Here is a 26,217-nt window from a genome sequence, read left to right on the forward strand (position 1 = left end):
CTTTCAGACATGGGCAGGCAGCACCCTCTAAGGGCATGTATGTTCAAAAGCACGTACGTGAGAGAATGTGTGGTGAGGAGCAGCCAGTTTGGCTGGGCTATCAGTGTAAAGGATTGTTACGTTTAATAAATGTGGGAAGGTTTTTGAAGGACTTTAAATGCCAAAGAACATTCATATTTGTTTTTGGATTAAGGAGCTCCTGGAGTTTAAATAAGGAAGTAGTAAGAGTCAGAGCTGTGCTTTATTTGGAAAATCACTTTGGCCTCTGTGGAAAAAATGGCTTGTAGAAGGCAGGAACCAGTGAGGAAGATGATACAGTTGTCCAGAAGAGGGATGGGGGGCCTGGGTGGGAGATAGACTTGGCTATGTGGACTGAGAGTAAAGAATGAGGATGGGATTGCACCCCAGACCGAACAGAAGTTTAGACTGGAGTCTGACATGCTTCCGAGACAAAGTGGGAGATTTCCATCAGGCAGTAGAAGCAGAGTTCCACTGAAGGCTCGGGAGAGACTGGGACATAGATGGTTCTGGGAGTTGTTCAGAAAGATAGCTGGTAATCCCGGGGAAGGTGCTGAGGTGAAGGAAAGGGGGGGAGAGAACAGAAGGCAAGACAGATCACTGTGTGGACTCGCCCACAATTGACGATCACCTCTGTCCTTTTGGATAAAGGTCTTTGGGATTTGCTACCAGTATAAAACTGACACCAGTATAAAAGCAGCCCACCCTCCATCCCTTCCCCCAAGTTCCCAGTAAGGAACCTCGCTGAGATAGGCCCGGCTGGTCAGGAGCCTTCCTGGATGGGGTGGTGGCTGCTTTGCTGGCAGAGCCTTTGAGGTGCTGGTGTCACCCCTACTTCTGTGAGACAGGGCTCAAGGTAAGGGAGGCTGTTGATAACTGAGGAATGAATGCTTGTCTGCATTATAATTGGCTTAAAACTAATGTGTCAATTAGACATAATAAATATTGGCTAGAATCTTTTTAGAACAGCTTTTTTTTTTTTTTTTTTTTTTTTTTTTTTTTTAAACACTCCTTTAAGACTTAGACTTTTTAGATTTCTTTCTTGAAATAGCCTAGAATTTGGCAACTACGGATTCATCATAAAGAAACCTTCACATTCAGAAGCAGACAGGGCTGCCTCAGGAACTTTTGGCTACTTCTGGTTGTCCCAGACGTGCTCTGAAGGCCTTGTCCACCCTGAGCCCCTGTGATTCAGTCAAAGCTTAGCACGGAAGCTGGAGTCGATGCTTCTTTTTTTCCATCTATATTTCCCTGTTCCACACAAGCTGGGTGTCATAGGGCAGCTAGCTGATGCCATCTAGCATAGCAGGACATACAGCCTGGTGTCAGGAAATCTCATCTTCCCGAGTTCAAATCTGCCCTGGAACACTTAGGTATATGACCCTGGGCAGTGCTCTTAGCTCTTTTTGTCTTAGTTTCCTCATCTGTCTAATGAGCAGGAGCAGGAAATGGCAAACTGCTCCAGTGACTCTGCCAAGAAGATCTCCATTGAGGTCTTGCCAAGTCCTTTCAGTTGTGACTCCCAACAATTCATCCAAGCAGAGACAGACCTAGCTTTATGTTTTCTATACATCTGTGCAGTCTGGAGTCATCTCCTCGTTGGTTTGGTGACCGCTAGCAGAGGACTTCATAAAGCTAGGCTTAAGTCATTGGTCCCAAGCTTCTGTGTTCTGGGGGGGAGGGTGGTGATTGAAGGACAAATGGATGAAGCCATCAGTCTTAATTCCATGTCAGCAAATACTCCCCTTAAAAATTGCTTGAGTACTTGAAAAATGGGAAAGGTGATTTGAAAAATACTTTGACTTAGAAAAGTGATACATAAAAAAAAAAAAAGTGAGTTTTAAAAAATAAATTTCATTGTTTTTAAACTCACTGTGGATTGATTAAAGGTAAACAGAGTTAAGTTATCCTTGTTTTGTTTGAGTTGACTCTTTTCCAATTTAAGATTTCTTTTAACGGGGATGTATTTTAAGACTTGAAGTTTTTGTTGGTTTTTTAAAAACCAATCCATTTGCAAATAGGCTCATTTCTCCTTAATTCGTTTATGACTATTTGGGGGAAATTTTTCCTTATGATTTGGAAGGCAGCTTTAAATGACATTTTTTTAGAAATATATCCTGATAAGAAAAGACTAGTATTTATAGATGGTGTTTTATATTTAATTTGGCACTTCTTTTTTAAAAGCTAAATGAACTAAAAGCAAAAGTTTTGTTTTTTTTTTTTTTTTTTTTTTTTTTAATCCTGTTCTTTCTGAGCAGTTAGTCATAGGTTCTTTGATTGCTAGCACAGGAAATGGCGGTGCTGGAGAGCAGGTTACAGGTCACATAACTCGCCTGCCTCAGCATCGAAGAGATCAGGCTGTTAAGTGGGTTGTGGCAGTGCAGAGGTGAGGCGACTTGTCTGGGCTCAGGGCAGCTCTGGCCCAGGTTCCAGTTGGTTTTCCTCCTGTAGCACTGGGCCTTCTCCCAATGCTGTACTGGCACTGGTGGGCTCAGATGATCACCATGGAGACCTCTTTCAAATATAGAGTTGAAGTAAAAGTAACTGACTCAAACCAGCAGCCAGCCAACTATGTCCTGAGTGCAGGTGTCCCTGAGCTTTTATCACTGACATCTCCATTCTGTCTCTTGCTTTGTGTTTGGTGAGGTGGTAATTGGGGATGGATGTTATGTGGCTCTCAGTTTAAGGCATATTTTTATTTATAAAAGGCCATTGGGTTATCTCTGCATTATTTAGAATATTGTCCCTATGTGAATTTTAAGGCATTTAATATATCATTCTTCGTCACCTGTGAATGACCCAGCTTTCTATAGCGAAGTACTTTCTTAGTTACCCTACGAATTAAATAGTGAATATTATTTTTCCCATCCTGTAGATAGGAAAACTGAGTTTCAGAGATTATGGGACTTGTCCATGGTCTGACAGCTCCGAAATGATTCAGACTCAAATCCAAGTCTAGATACCAAATCCAGTGCTTGTTTCATACCTAATAGCCGATCTGGGGATGCCTTATGGTCTGCTGGACACGGGATGTGGAGAGACAGAGGGTCAGATCCCAGCATCAAGCCTTGCCGCCCTTTTCCTGCCTGTTGGGTGGAGGCAAAGGATCAAACACGCAGCTGGTGGGGGGAAAAAGGATTCTGGCACCTCGGGAGAGCCTTCTGAAGTCAGGACGGTCTCAAGCTGCTGCCAGTGACATCCTCTGGCATGTTTGGAAGGCCCGGGGTAATTAGGAAAGAGCTTTTCTCAGATTGATGGGCTTCTCGGGCTGCTGCGGGGAAAGCTCCCTGCAGCAGCCCGAAGTCAAGGCTGGATTTATTGGCTCAACATCCTTGTTGGCCCAGATAGGAGCATGACTGCTGCGACTTGCACACAGTCAATGGACTTCAGCTTTTACCCATCATTGGGACACTTTGTGTTCTTGAGCTCCCCCTAAAGTATGTTGCCCAGTTCTTCTAGGTTGGTAAAGCTTCTGGAAGGGGGACTTGGATGTATTGAGCCTTCAAGTTCTGTAGCAGTCTTCCTCTGAAAAAAGCCCAAAGAATTGATAGCTTCTGGGTAATTGCTTCTCGAATTCAGGAAGAAATTCTTTCTGGCCCAGTTCTGTGGCTTACTTCTAGATTCTCGGGGTTGGGAAGGATCTCGGCCGTTTCTGTGCTTTTCCCTCAGTCCCTGCCTGCTTCTGGTCCCTCTCCCTGAGAGGCCAGGTCTGATCTTTCCCATTGAACACCTCTGCTCATATTTTAGGATGGCTGTTGCGTTCCCCAGAAGTGTTCTAGTTTCTTTTGTTTTGTTTCTATGTTCCAGTCCCAAGTGTTTTCCCAGCTAATTCTCATGGACCAGCTCCTGTCCTCTCCCTGTGCCGTTGGCCATCCTCTGCTTGTACTTGGCTCTGCCAGGAGCTGAGCCACAGCCACAGGCAGGCCAAGATAAGGACCAGGGGCCTCTCTCTGTGTGCTAGATGCTGGGCTGCTCCAGAGTTAGGACATAGGACCGAAGGTTCCTAAGAGATGGGGGGGGGGGGGGGATGTGGAGACTTCCGGAGCTGAGGCAGGCCTGTGGAGGAAGCGCCAGGGAACAGAGAGCATGTTGTGGCCCTTGGGTTCATCTGAGCCTGCTGGAGTGGGAACAGGGGAAATGAGGCTCTGCTACCCCCTTCTCTCTCAGCCTCAGTTTCTTTCTCTGCAATCTGCTGCCCATCTTCCTGGGCTTTTGTGAGGAAAATGTTTGGCCAGCTGGGCACTGCTGGAGGTACAGAGTGGCGCCCCGGGCCTGAGTCAGGAAGATCTGAAGGCAGTTCTGGCCCCAGACAGAGTGACTTTGGGCAAGTCATCTTTATCGTTTCTCAGTTTCCCCATCTGTAAAATGGAGATAATGCTGACCCCTACCTCCTAGAGTTGTTGGATCAGATGAGAGAAGAACTATTAAGTGTTTACCGGAGTGCCTGCTTTCCAGCAAGCACAGTAGGAAGGCTGCTCGTTAACCCATTCTCTTACTCATTTGGATCTCTCTGTTTCATCTGTTGACAGCCTGCGGTCCTAGCAGCTGCCCTGTGCCAGCCCCTCTAAGCTTTTTCTTTCTGCCTTCACTTTGTAGGCTGTGTGGCAGCTACCCACAGGAGCTCATTGTACCGGCCTGGATTACCGACAAGGAGCTTGAGAGTGTTGCCAGCTTCAGGTCCTGGAAGCGCATCCCTGCCGTCGTCTACAGGTAAGTTAGGCCTGAGGCACTGGGCGCTTGCTTTAGGGTCTGCTGGTGCCTGTTGGATCTAAAAAAAAAAAAAAAAAAAAAAAGTGAAAAGAATGAATTAGACAGGAGCTGGGGTGGTTTTGAAAAGCTTAGCACCTGTGATGCCTTGGTGGTACCCACCTTGGCAAGAGCAGTTGGCCAGTTGCTGTGGGCTGAGGTTACCAAAGACTGGGGGCCTTCCCATCCCTTACCAAAGGAGGGGCCCCTGCTGGTTGGGATGGAAGTAGAAGATGGCCCTGTGGCCTGACCTTACCAGTTTGGGCCAATGATTCTAAGGGCAGTAGCACTGGTTGCTTACTAATCTAAGGTTTCCTCCCAAGAACCCTTGGAGGGAGTTGGTGTATCTTATGTCCAGATTACAGATGAGGAAACGGAGGTCTAGAGAGACGATCCTATTGGCCCATGGCCACAAGGGCAGCAAATCCCAATGCTAGTTCTTTCTGGGACTCTGTACAATAAGCAAAGGGGAACAGTGCGATGGGTGATTCAATAACAGTGTGGCTTTAATAGTCAGAAAATACAGAAAATGTACCTCCTGAGGGGTCTTAGGCCAGAGGGGCAGCAGTGAGAGCAAGTCAAGCTGCCTTCAGGGAGACTCCCGAGAAGAATGGGGTTCCTGTATGGGGCTGCGAGCTCTAGACTCCAAGGGGTGATTCTGCTCCGTCACCCTGTGATCTTGGGCAAGTGTTCCAGCCTGAGCCTCAGTTTCCCTTCATTTGTTGTGTAAAGGGCTCCATGTTCTTGCCCTCTGGAAGGGCAAGAATAATCCAGAAGATTCTTGCAGAGACCGGGTCCAGGGCCAGGCAAGTCCAGGGCCATATTGTCAAACCCGGATTTATCTGAGTCAGGCCAGGTGAGCTTGAAAGGAAGAGCGGCAAGTGGCAGTCATGGCACCACATTGACCCCAGTAGACAGTCCTTCCCTCGCCTGCAGAAGCAAAAACCCACATAAAGAAGGAGCTGGACCCTGGGTTTGGTACTCTGAGGCCCAGAGCAGTTACCAGACTCAGGGCGAGGAAGGTACAGTCGCCTCATCAGTGAAATGTGGGGCCTGGAGGAGACTTGGAGTGTGTACCACTTGATGTTCTGCTGGGCCCAGTCGCTTGGAGATAAAGGCGGAGTAGAGGCAAATGCTGAGCGATGGAGGCTCTGACCTGCTGCGATCTGGACGACAAGGCTCCTGTTCCTCCGGGGCCACTGGGTCTCTGCTCTCAGATGCCGCGGTTAGCCTTGGTACGGTACTTGGGGAGGGCACCATCCAGGCCGTGAAGGACATGCTCCCCTGGATGTGTCCCTACCAGAGACCAGGACAGAGCTGTGGTCAGTGTGGACACCTAAGAGGACCTAGCCCGGGAATGTCATCCAGGGGCCTCGTGGAACCGGCCGGAGGAGGGAGCCCAGAGCTGGGGAAGTATGGGAAGGAAAAGTCCCCTTTTCAGCCAAGGGTCTCCTGAAAACTTGCACTTCCCAAGGGAGGCCTACCCACACGGCACGGTCCACCTGGCTTGAAGTCGTCTCTCACGTGGCCCTGATTTCTCTCCCAGGAGCTGCTGCTTTCCCCCAGCTGGGCAAGCCCAGTCCTTGCACTGAGCCACATGGAGTACCCCGGCCGGCCTGTTCTGCACTGGCAGCCTCACGCTGCCCATTATACAGAAGCGGCCAGAGGAGGGAAATGATACAAGTTGGCCACTCATGGACCTGACACAAGTCTCTTGTGCTGCCTTTCAATAAGTACCCATTACGTGGCAGGCCTGTGCCAGCCAGGAACAGCATGCATGAGAAGGCATGAGCCGCCGGCCTGGCTTGGGAGCCTGCAGGACATGGAGCCTGCAGGGGCTACTGACCAAGCCTCCCTTGTCAGAAGGCCTGGGTGCAGATCCAGACCTTGTCTAGTCAAGGAACCGGGCAGCTTAGCTGAAGGTCCGGGGGGGAATGATCCAGAGACCTCCACCTCACTTTCTACTCAGGGCTCCGACAAAGCCATTCTCGTTGTAATCAGATAGCTTCGTGGTCAGAGAGCTTCTGGGGATGGGCTCGAACAGAAAGCAGCCAGGGGCCCTGGGAGTGTAGGAGCTAGCGCTGCACAGTCAGAGCTCAGAAAAGGCCCTGGGGGCAGTGCAGAAGGGCCCCGTGAAGGGCATCAGGAGCTCTGTTTTCTCCCGGGCCCAGCAAAAGTGAGCCTGTGAGGGAGACCTGAGGCCCGTCCCCTCAGCCAGAGCTGGGCACAATCCCTCTGTGGCTGGCCAGGGCCTTGGCTGCAGTGGCACAGTGCCCCCTGCTGTGGGAGACGTGTAGTGCCAGACTGCTTATCCTAATGGAGTATGATGGGCATGGAGCAGGCCAAGCCAAGGCCTCCTTGGGTAGCCCAGGATCTGAGTTTGGATCCTCAGGGGAAGTCGGGGAGGAGTTTTTAAAATCCACCAGCCACCATATATATGTTTAGTTTTGAAGCTGCTCAAAAAGAAAATGCTTGATTTTTTTTTTTTTTTTTTTTAAAGATTGCTGTAAGCTCCCACGAGAGAAGATGCTGTGAGGCAAGACTGTAGCCTTGTCTTGTTTATTTCTCTTACCTATTGGGAGTTTCTGTGACTTCTCTAAAAAAAAAAAAAAAAAAAAAAAAAAGTGTCCTCCTTTCCCCAAACTCCTCCCTTCCCCATCTCCCCCACTGCTGCAGGGAGAGGAGATTAGCATGTTTTCTTTATCTCGTGCAACATCTACTGTCTTAGCCCATTTTGTAAAATAACCCCTTGAAAATGAATAGATTTTTTTCATGCTTAGCTTGACTCAAGTGGCCTGTCGGGGCCATTAGCAGTCAGAAGGCAGTATCAGGCAAGCACGCCCTGAAGACCTTTGGGATCTGTGGAGTACCATTTCAGGGGTTATGACCAAGGATTTTATTTTAATCCAGTGTGTTTTCCTTTTTTAAAATTGAGTTCTAAACTCTCTCCATCTTCTTCTTTATCTTAAAGTACACATTATATATGTGACTTCATGCAAAATATTTCCATATTAGCCACATTAAGAAAAAAGATAAGAAAAATTACAGAAAGTGAAAAAACAATTATGCTTTGGTCTGCATTCAGAGCTCCTCACTTCTCTCTCTCTGGATGGAGATGGTGTTTTTCCTCACGAGTCCTTCCATGACCATTTGCTGAGAGTGGCTGTGTCTTTCACAGTTGACCACTGTATGGTTTCATTACTATGTACAATGTTCTCTTGGTTTTGCTTACTTTACTTTGCACTGGTTCACATGAATCTTCTTGGTCATTTCTGTTTGCTTCTGGACTAACTCCTCAATCAGTGCACAACTGGATTCTGTGACTGCTCCTAGGAGCATCTTCCCCCAGGTGTGCATCTTTCCTCCGGCCTCCCCGGGGTCTGGGACCCAGAGCTGAGGAATCAGTGACAGTTTCCATTTGGCCTCTATTTCTCTGCCTCTACCAATTGGGGTGCTCTCAGCTGGAGCTGGGCCCCCTTTTCTGGCATGGCTAGATCTCTCTAGCCTGGAATGCTCCATGTGAAACACCCCTGGCCATGCTTGGCCCCAGGCTCTCTGTCTCCCTCTATGCCAGACAAGTTGAACTAAAAAAAAATGATTCCATGTGGGAAGTTTTCCTTCAATTTTCCAGTCACAATTTAGTCAGAATTTTCTAGGTGTTTGCAAAAATTGTGGAGAGCTCAACGGCACTTCTGCCTGCCCTTCCACCATCTCCCTCACAGTCAAACACTTACAAGTAGCAGGCTGGGTCCTTGAATTCCATTCTCTTTATTGGGATTCTAGTGATCTTTCTCACAGACCGTTCTGTCATCGATTAGCCTTGTGACCTTGGGCAGGATGATCGGGACTTTCCCCACAAGGAGGCCCGCACTTTCTGTCTGGCATGACTGAGTCCTATAATACTGAGTGTCGGTCCCCAGCTCTTGTCTGCCAAATGAGGGGCTGCCTGGCTCGGGTGTTGCTGGTTCTACCTGTTCATTCAGGATCGTACCCCATCTGGCAGTGTGGCTGGCCTATGTACTATTATTTGTACCTGCAGAAAATGCTTCCTGGGAGATTTGGTCTTTGTCAGGTTGCTGTCTCAGAGGCCCAGGGTTTCTTTTCATGGCTGCTTGTTCTTTCCTCAGGCACCAAAGTAACGGGGCGGTCATTGCCCGCTGTGGGCAGCCCGAGGTCAGCTGGTGGGGCTGGCGGAACGCAGACGACGAGCACCTCGTGCAGTCCGTGGCCAAAGCCTGTGCCTCTGACTCCAGGTCAAGCAGCGGCAAGATACTCAATGGAAATTGCACTAGGGAGTTCTCCAATGGAGGTGACCTTTCGGACGTGGAATTTGGTAAGTGTATTAGCCATTCTTTTTCATATGGACAGCCCAGAACTTTTCTCCCTGGCGCTGCCCCCCTCTTTGCCTGGCCCGGTGAAGCAGTGCTGAATACTGGCCAAAGATCAGCAACTGGGACGTTGGAGGTGCAGGAAGCGTTGGGGTTCCGCTGAAGGAGCAAAAGACCCTGTTCTTCTTTAATTCTTTTTTGCTGTTGTTGCAAGGCAGTTGGGGTTAAGGGAGTTGCCTGAGGTCACACAGCTAGGAAGAATCAAGTCTCTTAGGCCTGATGGGAACTGTGGCAGGAGCTCTGCCCACACTAGCCCTACCTGGCATCTTGCTGAAAGCATAATGAGAAAGATGCTAAAATTCCAAATGAAGAAGGAGCCAGTTAAGTAGTTTCCCTTTCCATCAGCTGGTCTTTCTTTCTTTGGAAAAAAGAATACAAAGGGTAGGTAGTGGGGTGTTGGGAAGGGACCTGATGTCGCAGCCTTTAGGAGCCCTTCCAAGCCTCAGGCTTGCAAAGCTTCGGTGGGACATGTGAGGGACTTGTCATTGTCTAGGGCAGCAGAAGCAGGCCAAAGAGAGTCAGGGAAGGAAGGACAGAATCCTGTTCCCTGAGGTGTCTGAATGTCTGGACTCCGCCCACTTGGGACTTTTGTTATAGACTGTACTGGCCAGAATTGGTAATGGAGAAGTAATTCTTTTCTTCCTGGTTCTCCTCAGATTCTTCCCTGTCAAATGCTTCTGGAGCAGAGAGCTTAGCTATCCAGCCTCAAAAGCTTTTAATCCTGGATGCGCGTTCCTATGCGGCAGCTGTGGCTAACCGAGCCAAAGGGGGTGGCTGCGAATGCCCAGGTGAGGCCCTTTGTCCTGGTGAATCCAGCCAGAGGCGGCTTTGTCAGCCAAAGACAGAAGGCCAGGGCCTGGGCTCCTGGCGCACCCTGTCCTCTTGTCCCTTTAGTTCCCACCAAGAGAGTGAGGGTTTTTTCCCAGAGGGAGTTAAATGACAAATGAAACCCATTAGCATCTTTTCCCTCCCATGGGCTGGCCTTCCATTATCAGGGTGGTTCCAACTTGGAAGCTTGCTGTAAATTAAAAGGACCTTCTTAGATCCTGTTGGACCTTTAGCTGAAGTGCCTGCTCCTGCCTGGGGCTCCTGGGGGCACAGAGGATCCAGCAGGCGTAGCCCCTCAGCAAAGGCCTAGAACAGCCCCTTGTTGGGCCAGGATTTGTCCCTCGGGGCCTCCTCTGCTTCCTGTGTAAGGGGCTAAGCTAGGATTGGAATCCAGGACTGCTGCGCCATCCTTCACAGAGGGTTAGTCTAGCCAGGGCAGAGAGGGGCTGCAGAGGCCTGGGGCAGCCCGATGTCTCGTTGGTGCAAGTGTGGCTCCCTCCCCCTGCTGTGGGTCACAGGAGGGGCCTTTTCTCCTCCAGAGGGCCACCGAAGGTGCCAGACTGGCCCTTGCTCCTCACCAGGGCCTCTCTGACTCTCCCCACAGCCATGGGGGTAGGCTTGACGGTTGGCTCTTGTGTTCAGAGTGCTTATGTTCTCCTTCTTGTCCCCCTCTCCAGAGTACTATCCCAACTGCGAAGTGGTTTTCATGGGGATAAACATTAAATTAGGAAACTTTCAGTCCCTGAGTTCTGTGTACTCAAAGCCAGACCGGAAAGAAGTGTGCCTTTGTCTTGACTCCCCATGGGGCCCGGGACCCTTCTGGCAAGGCCCCTGCTTCTCCTTGTCCTAGTTGTTTGGGGAGCAAGCTCCTCTTCCACATGAGCACAAAGGAAAAACAGAGCAAGAATTGGGAACTGTGGGAAGCGTTTAAAGATGGAGAGAGCAAGCCCTGCTCAGCACAGTGGGGAAACTTGTCCTCTCGGTTTTCCTAGAACCTCCTCTGGTTCTGAGCTGATTTGGGCCCAATGGAGTTTATCCCCACATCTGCCATCACTGTGTCGAAAAGGCTTCCCACACACACCTCAGACACAGACAGCTGTCGGAGACTGAAGGGGAGGCAGTAATGTGACTTCTTCTCAGTCACTGCTGGGACAGGACTGGTCCTCAGATTTTTTCCCTTTATGGTCCAGTGCGTTATTTTTTGTGTCCTTCTGTTCCTTGGGTTGTCCCTGGGGGAAAGATTCCTTTCCTTTTTAGGCATGGGTTTCAATAAAAGGGAAGAAATTGGGGGAATTTGGGGGCTTGTTAGGGAAGGGGTTTTTGTGGCTGGGCCAAGCGCAATTTTTAAATTTCTTAGGGGAAGGTTTAAAGAGGGGGGCCACACTAAGTTGAAAAAGGGCAGGACAGATCAGCCAGAAGACCCCGATAGACTCATGCTGACATTCCTCCGCCCCCCTTTACTCCCAAAGCTCAGTGTGCTGTTTCAGAAACACTCGGACTGAGCGGGGTCAGGCAGGACAGCAAAGGCTGTTGGAAGCAAGGCTGCTTGCACAGCATTGGGTCAGGTCATGGCATAATAAGCAGCCTGGTAGAGCCTGGAATAACCAGCCTTTCCCTAGGAAAGGCCTCACCAGAGAAGCCAAGCCAGGGCCTGGGGGGCAACAAGCATTGTAGATAAAGTCTTGCTCTGCCCCTGCCCTGGGGAGCTTTCTTGGCGTGGCTTAGGATCCAAAGACCCCCACCAGGCCAAAGGCTCCATGCAGACCAGAAGATCAGGTCAGAGGAACCTGAGTGGGGAGAAGAGCCAGCTCATCCTCAGGACCCAAGGGCCCCCTGGCAGCGAGGCCTGCAGAGGTCTGAACAAGGCCGAGACTCAATGGTATGCGGCCAGTGCCCCTCACAGAAGGATAGCTCTGACTGCTGGTGCACACAGGCTGGAGGCACGGCAGCACTGCTTTCACTGGCTGGTACCCCTTGGGCAGGGCCCCTGGGCACCAGGGGTTCTCGTCATAGTAATGCAGTGTGGGCACGGGGGCGTCGTTGGAAAGTTTGTCTTAGAGATGGCACCTGGACCGTGCTTGGATGCCTGAAGATGGTGAAGGAGAAGAAAGAAGGTGAGCCTTGTTGTAGAAGCCTGGAAACAAGGATAAGCACACTGAAGCTGAGCGGGACTTATGCCCAGAAGATCACCGTACTCGTGATTGCTGAGGACTGTCGCTTGGGCAGCTTGGAGAAGGCTGGAGAGGGCCTGGATTTGGGAAGAAGCAGGGGGGCCAGTGAGGTTACAGGTCTGGCAGACGTGGTCCTCAACTGGAGAAGGTGACGGAGGGATGGAAAAGTATCTACAGAGGCTCTGACGTTTGGAACTCGGGGGAAAGGTGGCGGGGTCATCAGTGGAAATGGGGAACTTAGGAAGAGGTATGAATTCTGGGTAAGGGGAAGAAAAGATCCATCAGAGCTATCACCCCTGCAAGAAGAAGTTGTTGGGTGTCGGCCCTCGCTGGATGTCAGAACGGCCTCATGTGGCTTGGAGGGAGCCCAAGCCGGCTGACCAACTTATCAGGAAGGCTGCAGGAGAGCCACAGAGCAGGACTCCAAGTCGTGGGGGTCTCAGAGGCCTTGCCTAGGCACTTAGCAGGGAGGAACCAGGCCTGTTCGTCATGCTGCTCTCTTCCACAGTACCACCTGCTTGTGACAGTCCTGCCCACTGGAGCCGAGCAGAATCAGTTGAACCCTCTTCCTTCTAGATATGAGAGTTCAGCCCTCCTGCCGGCCTCATTAGCTCCAGGGCAAGCAAGACTGTAGAGGAAACTGGAACTGCGAGAGTGCATTGTTAGGTTGGCTGTGCTTGGGAAGAAAGCCCCAAAAGGCTGGTGGTAAAGCCATGAGTGGTGCCAGGGTGTGCCCAGGTCTTCAGGTGGTAGTTGGGGGTGAGACACAAGCCGTACGAGGTTTCAGAGTAGGCTCTGAGGCTGAGGACCCCAGGGTTGCCCCGGCCGTGGGCGAATCTCCTAGAGGATTCTGGCTGCAGGAGAGGTTCTGGGCTTGATTCGTGGGTGTGCGGGGAAGGCAGGAGGCTGGATTTGGGCCCCAGTGCAGCTGCTGCTGCTTCTCATTAGATTGTGCGGCATTTCAGCACATGGTGCGTATTGCAGGAAGCAGGCTTGCGTTCTCCCGTCATCACCGATCTGTTTCTATCTCTAGTTGGCTTTCTGCTCTCGAGAGTACCAAGTGGCTGCAGCATTTATCGGTGCTGCTGAAGTCGGCCCTGCTGGTCGTCCACGCCGTGGACCGCGATCAGCGGCCAGTGTTGGTGCATTGCTCCGATGGCTGGGACCGTACACCGCAGATCGTGGCACTGTCCAAACTCCTGCTTGACCCCTACTATCGAACCATAGAGGTGTGTATGGGGGGTGGTTTGGTCTGAAGTAGGAGGCGGCTCTTGGAGGGGGGAGCCTGTGGCTGCTGCCGTGGCCTCCAGCTCTGTTGCTGTCCTCTGCTTGGGAGTGTTGGGAGCTGCCTGGTGCCCCTCGCTGGCATCCCGTGCCCTTTGCTTTCAGTGTCTCCTCACACCAACCCCCTCGCACAGCCTCATTCTGGCTAAGCTAGAGTACTCGTCCTCTTCCATGGGCATCTCGTTCTTTACTCTGTGCTTTTATTCAAGCCATTCTCTGCTGGCATATTCTTCATCCTTTAGGGTCTGGCTCCAGTGAGATTCTCCCATGAAGCCTTTCCTTCTCTTCAGTTAGAAGCAGACTTTCCCTCCTCTAATAGCGGAGCCCATTGTTCTCCCCTTCCAGATTTTCTTTTGAGCCGAGTTATCTGCATGTGTACCTCTCCTGCCCTGGCAAGCAGCCTCATGTGACTTCACGTCACCTGCTCTGGGCCCCTTTACCTCTCGGGCCCTGAGGGAATAAGAGCATGGCGGTGACTTATTCTGGAGACCGCGACAGTTCCTTGTTTCCATCTGTCCTTTGGCCTGTGCTGTGGGAGGTTATGTGGTGGTAGCAGCAGTTACCTGTGTTCTTTCCCCATCAACCAGCCAGCAGGTGGAGGGCCCCTGACCCCTCTGAGAAGGGGCAAGATCAGCCTGGTAGAACTTTGTGTCATGGTGCTCGTGAGGAGCCTGCCTGGCGGCGCACGGGTGGGTGACTTGCGGTGACCAGCTTTGCTTCTCTCCCTTCCAGGGCTTCCAAGTGCTCGTAGAGATGGAATGGCTTGATTTTGGCCATAAGTTTGCCGATCGCTGTGGCCATGGGGAAAACTCGGATGATCTGAACGAACGTTGCCCCGTGTTTCTGCAGTGGCTGGACTGTGTCCACCAGCTCCAGAGGCAGTTCCCTTGCTCTTTTGAGTTCAATGAAGCATTCCTTGTGAGTGGGGCGGCTCTCTGGACAGCTGGGGCTACAAGCTTGGGGACTGGCTGGGGGCTGGGGGGAAGCAGTTCTTCTCTCTCCTGTTAAATATCCTGCCCCATGGGGAAGTTTGCCAGAAGCAGGGTGGGGGGAGCCAGGTACCAAGGGAGAACCTCTAAAGAACTTGGCCATGTGAGCGGCGAGCCTGCTAGAGATGCAAGGCTGATAGCCCTGTCGAGTTTTTACTCTAGAAGTTACATTAAAAAGACAGGGACTACCCTTTCTGTCCTTGGACTTTGGTCTGCCACCCTGACAAAGGGAGGAAGAAAGGGGCTCACCTGGTACGGATCACTGCTCTGAACCTCCTTTTCCTTATCTGCAAAAGGAGAATAATGAATGATACCTTTAGAGTAGAGGGAGAATTAAGCAAAAATTCATATGGAGCCTTAGCACCACCATTGCACATATGATTAAATGCACATGTATGGAATGGGTGTGGGTATATGAAAGACAAAGAGACAGAGGGTTTCACAGGAGTGGAGGATACGGGGGTCCTTGGGGCTGCTTCCTGGCACAAGCCTTATCTGGCTCCTATCCTGGTTGTGATGCGGCCATGTTGGCTTTCTGCAGGTCAAGTTGGTACAACACACCTACTCTTGCCTCTTTGGAACATTCCTGTGCAACAATGCGAAGGAGAGAGGAGAAAAACACACTCAGGAACGGACCTGCTCTGTCTGGTCTCTGCTTCGGGCAGCCAACAAGGCCTTCAAGAACCTGCTCTATTCTTCTCAGTCAGAAACTGTGCGTATGTCTCTCTTCTCCTGGAGGCTCAAGGGAGGGGGTGGGGGCCAGCCAGGAGGAGGTGGGACTCTGTCCTCTTAGGGGACTCTGGACTACCAGCAGAATCCCCCTTATGATTGACCTCCACTTACAGAGAGTCCTACTTGTGGAGCATATTCTGGGTTCAATAGTGCTCCAAAGTGGCCATTTCTTCATTAGAAGGTTGGTGTGGAAAGGGAGGTCCCTTTTGGGTCTCCCTGTGTGATTTGGTCACAATGGCAAAGCTGGGCCTGGAGCCGAAGGTTTTGCTGTATCCATACTGCGCCGTCAGGGTTAGAGGGCCTCCGCTGCCCGCCTGTGGCTGTGTCTGAATCTTCCCTGCAGTCTCCTTATGACTTCTGACCTAATAGGTTTGGCCCTATGGCCTGTGGAGGGAACTTTGCCCACCACACATTTGTTTTCACATCACACACAGGACTGGGCTGCCTTCCTGCCCAGGATGCCTTCCCTGGCTGCGGATTATTAGAGTTACCGCAGTGATCTTTTTGTACCTTTGAAATGAAAAGCAGAGATTAAGAGCTGCTATGTTTGGGAAGTAGTGGGTAGGTGTTGGGAGTGGGGAGGATGTCTGTTTTGTCTCGTGGTATCTGTCTGCTGTGTATAAGGGAGTGTGTATGTGTATATAAATATATGTGTGTCTGTGTGCACACGCATGTGCATCTCGGTGCTTAGAGGCCAAGAAAGAAGTTGAGATTCTGGGCTCTTTTGTAGAAAAGCTCCCGGAGGTGACCCTTTCCAGCTCTGCTCGCCCCCGTATGCCGGAGGTGACAGCCCTCTTGAGAGGGAGCCTAGTGTGGAGAATCTCGGGCTATGAGAATATTCTTTGTTAGGACTTTTTTCCAGCTCCGGGGCATGTCAAGGAGGCTGCCCAGAAGAGCTGGCAGGCTTTGTTAGCTCGTTAATATGCATATCACCAGGTTCCAGCCAGCACTGTGTAGCTTGAAGCCAGCTGTCCCTGCCACTGACACCCCCTTCCTGCTTTCATGGGGCCTCCTTTCTTCAGGATTCATTTAAGGAATCCTGTGAAACAGCCTTCACTGTGTTTTGTGAAGCTGTGTGGAAGGCCAGCTTGTGCCAAGGGGAATGACTGTCACTGTAGAACAGACTTCCTTTTCTCACGCAGTCAAGGTTGTCCTGGGCCAGTCAATATGGAGGTAGACAAAAAAGAGGCGAAATGCCCCCAAGGAGCTTGCTGCTTATCCAATGGGAGGGACAAAAATCAGACATAGAAATAGGAAATGATTGAAGAGAGGGAAGGCACCAGCATTAAGAGGGATCCAGAAGGGCTTCCTGTAGAAGATGGAGTGATTGTCCCTCTCTGCCTACTGGCAGTGCCAGAGCTGAGAGGTGAATGCCAGAGAGGATTGTGGATTTAGTCCTGGAAGCAATAGGCACTCACCAAAGTTATTGAGTAAAGGAGTGACACGATGGGACCTGCATTTCAGGAAACCATTTGAGTGGCTGAAGGTGGAGAAATTGAAGGCAGTTAGACTCTCCCTGCAGGTTATGGCAGTGGTCCGAGTATGAGGTAATGAAGAAGCTATTGTAATGGAGCTACTTGAGCAAGGGAGCAGTTAGCCTTTCTTGTTAAGGAATAACTTTAGTCTTCTTGTGAAAGAGATTAATTAAGGAGGAGAAATGGGAGAAAGTCTCTGGCTGAGGTGAGTTGAAGAAGAGCAGAAGAGAGAAAGTTGATGGCAAATGGCCTCAAAAGGAAGGGGGACAGTGGAAGGGGAACTCATGGGAGATTGGAGGAGGATGAAATGGGCTTAAGAGCCACTGCAGAGAGTAGAAGGGATGAGGCAAGTATTGCCAAGTAGCAGTGAGGGCTCAGGTCAGGCCATACAACATAAATTTGTAGTTAAAGCTACTGATGTAGATGTGTTATCCAGGACAAATGACTTGTGAAATAATAAAGGAAAAGCAGAACATTTGAGTACCTCCCAGTTCCTTATCCTTGTGAAACCTCACAGTGGCCCACAGCTATCCAAAGGACTTCCACTAGGGCTGGGGAGGCTTAGCTGGCCAAAGGATAGAGGCCAAGAGCATCAACTAAATTTTCAATTAAAGTGAACCAATTTTTTATGGTCAGGAAACAACACAGGCTAGAATGAAGACCTGGAAGGAATCTGAGAATTAAGCCTCTTTTTTACTTTCCCAGAAAAGGAAGTTTTTTTGTTTTGCTTTTGTTTTTTTCACTTAAGCAATTATATTTCTTTCTACGCTTCTCATTAGAAAAGAAAAAAACATAAAGCAACACACTTAGAACAGATGTGTGTATATATACATAGTCAAGCAAAACAAATTTCCATATTAGTCATATCGAAAACTACAAGTCTCATCTTGAGTCCATTACCTCTGTCCTCTGGGATTGTGGTTGGTCATTGCATTGAATAGAGTCTTTCAACATTTATACCTTTTGTCTTTATAACATTATTATTATTGTATAAATTATTCAAGTTTTGTTTCTCACTTCACTCTCTACAATTCATATAAGGTTCCCAAATTTCTTTATGAAATTGTCCCTTTTGCTATGTTTAATGGGCTGAAAATCTGAATTCAAATTCAGCCTCTGCCTTTTATGAACAAATCATTTGACCCTCTTTGCCTCAGTTTCTTCAAATGTAAAATGGGGATAAGAATAGCAACTACTTCAGTGCAATTTGTAAGGATCAACAGGTAACAATTGTGAAGCACATAGATCCTTAATAAATGCTTATTTTTCATACCTGCCTGTCCCTTTGGAATATGGGCCTCATATTGCTGGATTGTGACTTTTGAGCCATAGATCATCCCAGTCCCTTCCCAGAATGAATAATACCTGTTAAACAAGTCCACCAATAGAATAGTATGTCAATGTTCCTATTTCCCCACAATTTTTTCTAATAATTGTGATTTTCTTTTTTCGTTGTGTTTTGTTTTTTTTTTTTTTTTTTTTTTTTTTTTTTTTTTGTTATATTTGCTGATCTTGAGTGTGATCTAGAATCTCTGGGTTGATTTGTTGCATTTCTCTACTTGTTAGCAATTTGGAAAATTTTTTATAGGCTATTGGTAGCTTGGATTTCTTTGATCATTTACCCATTGGGGAATGGTTCTGAATTTGGAAGATATACCTTAAATATCTTTTTTCCTGTAATCTTACAAGTTTTATTTTGTGCATTTCTCTTAAAAAATTAAAAAAAAAAATTTTCAGTTCCAAATTCTTCCTCCTTCACTTATTTGGAAAGCAAGAAATTTATTTCCATATTAGCCATGTTGAGAAAACAAAACAAAAAAAAGCGCAAGAAAGAATGAAAAGTCTGTTTTCCATTTCCAAAGCGAAAATTGATGGTGTCTGAAATAGTTTGAGTCTTTTGGAATTGACTTGGATTATTGTCTTAATTAGAGTAACCAACTCATTCCTTATTGATCATGATACAGTAATATTGCTATGATTGTATACAGTGTTCTCCTGATTCTGCTCACTTCACTTTTTTCTTTATTTAAGTCTTCTCAGGTTTTTCTGAGAACATCCCAATTCTCATTTTTTCCAGCACAGTAAATCTCATCACAATCCTCTACCACAGCTTGTTCAGCCATTCCCCGACTGATGGGCATCCCCTCATATTCCAGTTTTGCCACCACAAAAAGAGCTGCTATAAACATTTTTGCATTTATAGATTCTTTTTCCGTTTTTAAATGTTCTCTTGGGGGGCGGGGGCATAGACCCTGTAGTGACACTGCAGAATCAAGGGGTATGCACAGTTTTGCAGTCTTTTGCGTATGATTCCAAATTACTCTCGAAATTGGATCAACCCTCAACTCCACTAATGGGGCATTAATGTTCCAGTTTTCCCACATCCCGCCCCCCTTTGTCTTTTTTTTTCCCCCTTTCTGTTGTATTAGCCAACCTAATTGGCTCCTCAGAATTGTTTTTCTCTAATTTTTAGGGATTCTATTCCCTATGTATTTTGAAAAGGACTCTTAATCAGAGAAAATGACTATAAATTTAGCCCTTTCAAAGGGAAGGGGTTTTCCCAGTATTACAATGCTAAGTGGCTGAGCCGGCAACCATGCTGAATCGCGTTACTCCCAAGTCTAGTGTTCTCCCCATTCCAATAGCGGCTCCCACTGAACTGATTTTTAAAGCTTATTCCAGCCTCCCTCTGACTTGTCTGCAGAATGTCAGCATGCTACCAGGTCTGATCAGCACGCACTCCCACTTGTTTCCCCTTCAGGTGCTATATCCAGTGTGCCATGTACGAAACCTAATGCTCTGGAGTGCCGTGTACCTCCCGTGTCCCTCCCCTTCCACCCCGGCCGATGACACCTGTGCTCCATACCCAGTCCCCGGTGCCAGTCCTGAAGATCAGCCTCTGAGTAGGTGAGCCACTGGCCTGGAAGGCCCCTGTGTGACTGCAAGTGTGAATGCAGAAGGAAGGGGTTGGCGTGATCCATGGCGTCTGAGACTTGCCAGGACCTGGAAGTATCAACCTTGGCTCTGATAAGGTTTTCAGATTTGTCGTGAAACAATTTAGCGTATTTGTTCTGGGGGTCTCTCTCTGAAGTGCTGGCTGGCTGATTAATGAGCAGCATTTTCTGTGTTGGTAATGTGCATACACACACATACATACACATACACATGTGTGCAGACATGCTGCCTTTTTTTTTCTTAAGGCTTTTTATTTTCAAAATATATAAATGGGTAATTTTTGACGTTCACCCCTACAAATTCCTGTATTTTTTTTTCCTCCCTTTCCCCACCCTCTCCCCTAGTCAGCAAGTGATCTTATATATGTTGACCAAAGCATGCTGCTTTTTGAGAGACAGATATAGTTTTTGAAGCTCGGTAGTTTGTCCTGGGCACCCAAGGATGGTCTCGAGTTCCTTCAGTCCTCACAGACACAGAGCATTGAATTTCTGTATCTGCCTTGCACTATTTCTTCCCTTCCTCACTGGCCCATCACCTTCACCCAACTAGATCATCTGGGGTGGGTCCAGAGCCCACCAGATGAGCAGGGAATCCTGGGGTGGCTGGGACAGATTCAGGGCCCGAATGCTCATCCTGCTGTCCAAGGGGTCCTGGCCTCTGGGATCCCTGGAGTGGGCTCAGTGAGATAAGTGACCAATCACAAGGTCCCCTCAGTGAGGTTCTAATCTTCCGCCCTCTCCTTTCCTAGGCTACCAAAGACGCGGTCGTTTGACAACCTGACCACAGTCTGCGACAGCGGCGTACCCCCGACCAGCCGGCGCAGCAGTGACCCCAGCCTCAATGAGCGGTGGCAGGAACATCGGCGCTCCCTGGAGCTGAGCGGTCTGGGCGGCCCGGGCGAGGAGCCCTGTGACGGGGACACTTTGGGCAGACAGGCCAAGGCCTTGGGGGGGGCCGAGCTCTCAGTCGCCGCTGGGGTGGCAGAAGGGCAGATGGAGAACATCCTTCAGGAGGCCACTAAAGAGGACGGGGGTCTGGAGGAGACCCCCCTGCGGAGCAGCACCGATGTGGTGGAGGCCAAAGAGGAGGCTCCCCTGAATGAGAAGAGCCAGCAGGAGGACACTGAGCGCCCTGAAAAACCAGAGCCAGCTCTGGAGGACCTGACAGCTGCTCCAGGAAACAGTGCTCATCCGCTTCTGGCGGGTTTTCCGGGATACCCTGACGAACCCGAGCTGCCGAGTCATGCCCAGGATCCCCCTCAGAGCGACAGCCTGGAGGAGGCTTCTGTGGAAGAGCCAGGGAGCAGCTGTGTTCCCAGAGACATGAGTGCGGACAGCCATCAAGCCCCACTGTACCCTGAGGCTTCCTACGGCCCCTCCTTGTCCACAGTTATCCCCTTGGGAGTGAGAACACCCACAGTGGAAAGTTCTGTGGAAGCCCTGACCGAAGTGGGGGCTAAAGTCGATCAGCTCCCCCAAGGGGCTGGTCACAGACCTTGCCTCATGGACAGTGGGGATGATGAACATTCTCGAGCTGATGGGGAGCGCCTGGTGGACAGGGCCAGGGCAGGATCAAAAGTAGCCAGGACTTCATACAGCCCAATGCCTTCTTCCTGTGCCTTGCCCTTAGCCGAATGTAAAGAGGAGATTGTCTGTAACGGAGCCCGGGAGACAGAGAACAAGGCCACGGAGAAGCCCGGCGGGCCCACAGTGCCCCAGAGATACCCCGCCCCGAATGGACACTGTCTGGAGGGAGAGCGTGGTCGGGTCAAAGGGCCCTGGAGCCGCCGCATGTCTGCCGCGAGCGGCGGCTCTGTCCAGATCCCCTTGCGGAGCGTGCACCCCAAGTGGTCGCCGGGCCAGCCTGGCAGGCAGCTGGCGGCCGGCAGTCCGGAACAGCCCGCTCGCAGTCACCTGGACGATGATGGCATGCCCGTCTACACAGACGCCATCCAGCAGCGCTTGCGCCAGATAGAAACAGGCCACCAGCAGGAAGTGGAGACCTTGAAGAAGCAGGTGCAGGAGCTCAGAAGCCGCCTGGAGAGTCAGTACCTGAACAGTTCCCTGCGCTTCAATGGGGACTTTGGGGATGAAGTGGTGAGTATGCTGGGCCTCATCAGGCGCCGCCGCCTACAGAGACTGGGCTCGGGCCCCAGGGCCCGGCGCCTCTCCTGCTCAGAGGCAGGGGATTGGTAAGGAGCCGCCGCACAGCTTGTTTCCTGAAGGGGCTCTCCCCAAGGAAGGTTTTGAAGGGGAAGGCCACGAGAGAGCGAGGGCCAAAGAGGCCCCTGGCTGGCCTGCCCCGGGGCCGCCACGGTCGCGTCCGTCCATCGTGCTCCATCTCGCTCACCTCTCTGGGGGTAGATGTTCTTTGAGTGGGGCCTGAGAACAGCCGGAGTCATTGCATGTGCAGAAGGACTGGCGCTCCGGGAGAAAGATGTAGTTGGTGGGCTTAGCGCCAGATATTCTTGCCAAGGAGGAAGGCCTTCTTGACTTAGCTTTCATTCGATGGACTCGCTGTCCCTTGCCCGGGTGGTCACACTGTCACTGCTGAGGGAGGAGCCAGAGGGCCCGGCCTCCGGGCCTGGCTCTGTAAGCATGCATTCATTAAAGGCGGGTTTGTCCAACATTTCCAAGTGAAAGTGACTTTTCAGTCTTTGTCTCCTCGTTTTCCAAGGATCCCTCAGAGAAAGGAGGTTAGGCACAAAGCACTCGGTTTTAGCTAGGAATGGCTGCTTTGGCTATGGCGAAAGCTATAGCCCCCAGAGGCTCATCACTCCTGTGAACACAGCTCCACCCTCCCTTGTCCCTCCAGTTCCACATCCCTGGTTGCCCCTGACATATCCCAAGGGAGATCACACTCATTCCCAGTTACCGTGGTCTAGATACAAGGCTCACTTAAGTACTCTGCTGTCCTGGACCCCCTGTTCCTTCTCTTAAGCCACCAGCAGGGCGGTGCTTCTGAAAGTCAGTGGCCCCCAGAGCAAGCTTATCTTGGCCCCCAGCTGCCCTCATTACCCCTGCACCTTCCTTATTCCCTGGGGAGGAGGGACCGGTTCGTTCTGTTCAGCTGTGTTTGTTTGCCAACAGACCTCAATCCCCGACTCGGAAAGCAATGTGGATCAGAGCTGCTTGTCTTGCTGCAGCACAGAGATTTTCTCTGAAGCCAGCTGGGAGCAGGTGGATAAACAGGACACAGAGGTACAGATTCACTCCCTGTGCTGCTAACCGTCGAGCTGTTTGTGATCTCCCCAGCCCCTTTCTGTTAGGGCAGGACCCCTGGCACGGCACGGCACCACATCGCTCGGGCACCTTGGCTCTGTGCCCTCGACTGCCAGCTCTAGCTCCACACGCTCTCTGAGACGCAGCAGGAAACACCCACACGCCAGGCACTCATTGTCACGGGCCCGCTCGGGCCCCAGGCTGGAGTAGGGAACCGGGGAGCTCTTGGCTACTTCTTTTCTCTGAGGGGAATTTGGTGGAGATGCTTTGGACACCTTTCCTTTATTGACGACCGAATCTCTCGAGTCGGAGCCGAAGGAGCCGGCATCAACCCTTGCTCTCCTCCGCCTTGGCTTGGCCCTCTCAGGCCGACGCCGCCGTCCCCCCGGCTGACCTATCTCTGTCTTTGTCCTACAGATGACCCGCTGGCTTCCCGACCACCTGGCTGCTCACTGCTACGGCTGCGACAGTGCCTTCTGGCTCGCCAGCAGGAAGCACCATTGCAGGTAAGCCCCGCCGCCCTGCCTCGTCGGCCCCGGGTGCCCACAGTCCTTTGGTGGATGCTGGCCGTCGCGCCCGCTCAGTCTCTGCTTCATGATCTGGGGAGCACGCGTTGTAAGTGTGCCCTACCTTGGACACACCAACTTCTGTGGATTTAAAAATCATGCAAACGGCCTCTGTTTGCTGACCAGTGAAAAGGAGGAAGACCGCCATCCAGCTTCCTCCTTCCCGGCTTTCTAGTCTAAAGTTACTCTCTACTGTTGGAGCGCTTCTTTCTGGGTCCAGAGGCTCAGGGGCCAGCTTCTCCCTCCCCATTTCCTCTGCGTGGGAGGGAGCAGAGACAGCCGTCCCTCCGGAGATGAGGAGAGAGCCTTTTCAGAATGTACTGTGTGCCTCTCTCTACCCTCCTCCTTCCCGCTGGATTCTGGGCATCTTCCTCTGGGACATGTATCTGTGCTGAGTTTCTGGACTTCGGAGAATTGTCATGGCCTCCTGTTCTTTGCCTCTGTGCTTTAGATTGTACTGCCGTTGCTTTTTTGTTTTCATTTCCTTTCTGAACACATTCAAATCATGAAACCAGCTCAGAAGTGAAGCTGGGTCTTTTGCCCTTACCTCGGCACGTACCTGTCTCCCAGTGTACCTGAGCAGCCACCTGGATTCCCTGCCCTTAAGCCCTCCGAGCTACTCAGACACATAGGATTGAAATCTGGATGTTCCCTGAGAACTTCAGCAGAACCTATTAAAAGCTGGAAGGAAATTAGAACACGGATTGTTAGGAGTCAACAGACATTACTACCTGAGGGCCCTCTTTATATAAAGTACCATGTGAGGAATGGAGTGCAGAGGGGGGGGGAGCAGGATCCTTGAGTTTAGAGCATAGGGTTGGATGGGACCCTTCCTTCAGTAGTGAGGGGGAGCCTTAGCCCCCAGTGGCCTTGATCCAGCCACGTGGTCATGTAGAAGCAGGGCTGAGACACCGGGGCTGGTGTCTCCTGAGGCCGCGGCAGGCTTCTTCCCACTGTGCCCTATGTGGCTTGGCCAGCTAGCTCTGAGCCTGAGAAGGGAGAGACACTCGGGAGCTGGAAGTTTCTAGCTTGGGATGACCAGCCTTTAAAGAGCTAATGATCAGGTCGGTCTGTGATTGGCCCAAGTAGATGGGCTGGAATCGTCCAAAAGCCACACAGCCCCTGAAGGTGACCACAGTGGCCAAAGGGCCGATGCTCTTTATGAACTGGAGAATTCCATGAGCAGCAGTGGTCGGCTTCCCCGTGGGAGCAAAGGCCGGTCTGAGGCTTCCGGCAGCGGGGCTCTGGGAGTCTTGGCTCCTCTAGGGCTCTCGGCAGCGTCCCCATTGAGCTGTTTCTCCCCTCCTTGCAGGGACACTGACCGTGTTGATCCATTGTGGTGAGCATTTGCAACGAGCTGTCTGTGATGTCTTGCATTTCTCTGATAACTTCTCCAAACTAACTCTTTGTCGATTCTCCCTCTTTCTCTCTCTCTCCACTCACCAAGACGTGAGCCCGGGGACTGGGGTAGCTTAGGCCAGCAGGTGCAGAAATGGAGGAAAACCAGAGCACGTCCCCCTCTCAGGAGACTGGCATTTAGGACTCAGTTGGGCTGTTGCTGTGTAATTCACTTTACAGGTCAGTCCGTGACATCTCCGATCAGGAACGGGCACTTCCTGGCTCGTTTAGTCAGGGAGAGCCCCCAGGCTCTAGCGCTCTTAGAGGTCCGTGCTGCAGGTGACTTCTGGCCGAGTAAAACTGAGTCCTTGTGACTTGGGAGCCCAGGCCAGGCTGGACAGAGAGCATCTTCCGCCACGCTTGCTTGAGCTCCCAGGGCGTAGCTCTGGTCTCTGGGGCTCTGGGCCGAGATCCAGCCAATGTCATGCAAGCTCCTGGATTCACACAATAGAGTAGAAGATGCTTAGCCGTAGGTTCGGGGGCCGTCCCTCTGCGAAGCGCTGAATGAGGTCGGGAGCTCTAGGACAGCCAGCCTCTCCCTTCCAGAGAAGGGCGTTTTTCCCTTGGCTCCTCTGCATTCTACTGTTTGTCCTTGTCTCTTCCCCCGCCCTGAAAACATGGTCCTTCCCTTTGTTGACCTTCCTGGTCTTTAGGAGGAAGAAGAAGAGCTCAACAGAATTTGCCCACCAGAGTATGTAACTGAAAGGATGAAGGGGAGCCAGCCATGGTGGGAAGTTGGCCCGCCCTTGGAGGGGCGCTCGGCCTTCTCCTGGGACCTGGCTCAGGGCAGGCTTCTCTTGTGGTGGCGACTGGTCCAAGGGGGCCTTTCTCAGTGGGGCTTGTTGGGACTGACCTCAGGCATAGGGTGAAAGGGGGGAGCCCAGTGGGCCAGTCTGGCTTCCTAGGGCCAGGAATTGAGGCCCGAGGCAAGGAGCAGAGGCAGGGAGAGGAAGGGAGGTGGCATCAGAAGCTAATGTGTCCATAACTGGAAAAGGCCTGCGCGCCTTCCTTGGGCGTACGTCGAGGTCATCTGAACCCTGTACTTCACCAGAGATGCATGAGCTCTGGGCGCCTCCGCCAACTGACACCTAATAATGGGGAGGGGGTGTGTGTGCGTGTGCGTGTCCCTCTGGCCCTCACACTCGGAGCATGTAACACATGGCTGCTCATCTTGTGGCTTTGCATGGTTCCAGATGCCCCACCCACCACTGCCATCCTCGGGCCCCAGAGACTGGAGGCTTTCTCAGCAGTTGGGCTGTTCTGGCCCGTTTTTGTGGGCATTGGGGCAAAAACGGGGTGTGTGTGGCAGCCGTATGTGTGCGCCCCCTACCTGGGCATTTCTGGCCTCCACATTTTTAATGGGCCTCAGGCTGCTGACTCTGGCCCCTGGGCAGGGTCCGGGTACCCTGCAGAGCCCCTCAGCCGGCACCTCCTTTGCTTAAATGC

General features: G+C 51.1%; 1 protein-coding gene across 1 annotated transcript in view; it reads left to right on the forward strand.

Annotated features, from left to right (window-relative positions):
- Positions 1-26,217, forward strand: part of MTMR3 (myotubularin related protein 3) — a 170,145-nt gene that overhangs the window by 141,823 nt on the left and 2,105 nt on the right. Inside the window, exons 9-20 of the mRNA XM_031948894.1 lie at positions 4,615-4,728; positions 8,892-9,097; positions 9,809-9,940; positions 10,658-10,726; positions 11,661-11,685; positions 13,185-13,380; positions 14,168-14,353; positions 14,966-15,136; positions 19,393-19,538; positions 20,335-21,682; positions 22,676-22,786; positions 23,225-23,313. Coding sequence (XP_031804754.1) covers positions 4,615-4,728; positions 8,892-9,097; positions 9,809-9,940; positions 10,658-10,726; positions 11,661-11,685; positions 13,185-13,380; positions 14,168-14,353; positions 14,966-15,136; positions 19,393-19,538; positions 20,335-21,682; positions 22,676-22,786; positions 23,225-23,313 — 2,793 coding nt within the window. The remainder of the gene's footprint in view (positions 1-4,614; positions 4,729-8,891; positions 9,098-9,808; positions 9,941-10,657; positions 10,727-11,660; positions 11,686-13,184; positions 13,381-14,167; positions 14,354-14,965; positions 15,137-19,392; positions 19,539-20,334; positions 21,683-22,675; positions 22,787-23,224; positions 23,314-26,217) is intronic.

Source organism: Sarcophilus harrisii, chromosome 1, assembly GCF_902635505.1.
Source record: "Sarcophilus harrisii chromosome 1, mSarHar1.11, whole genome shotgun sequence".
NCBI lineage: Eukaryota > Metazoa > Chordata > Mammalia > Dasyuromorphia > Dasyuridae > Sarcophilus > Sarcophilus harrisii.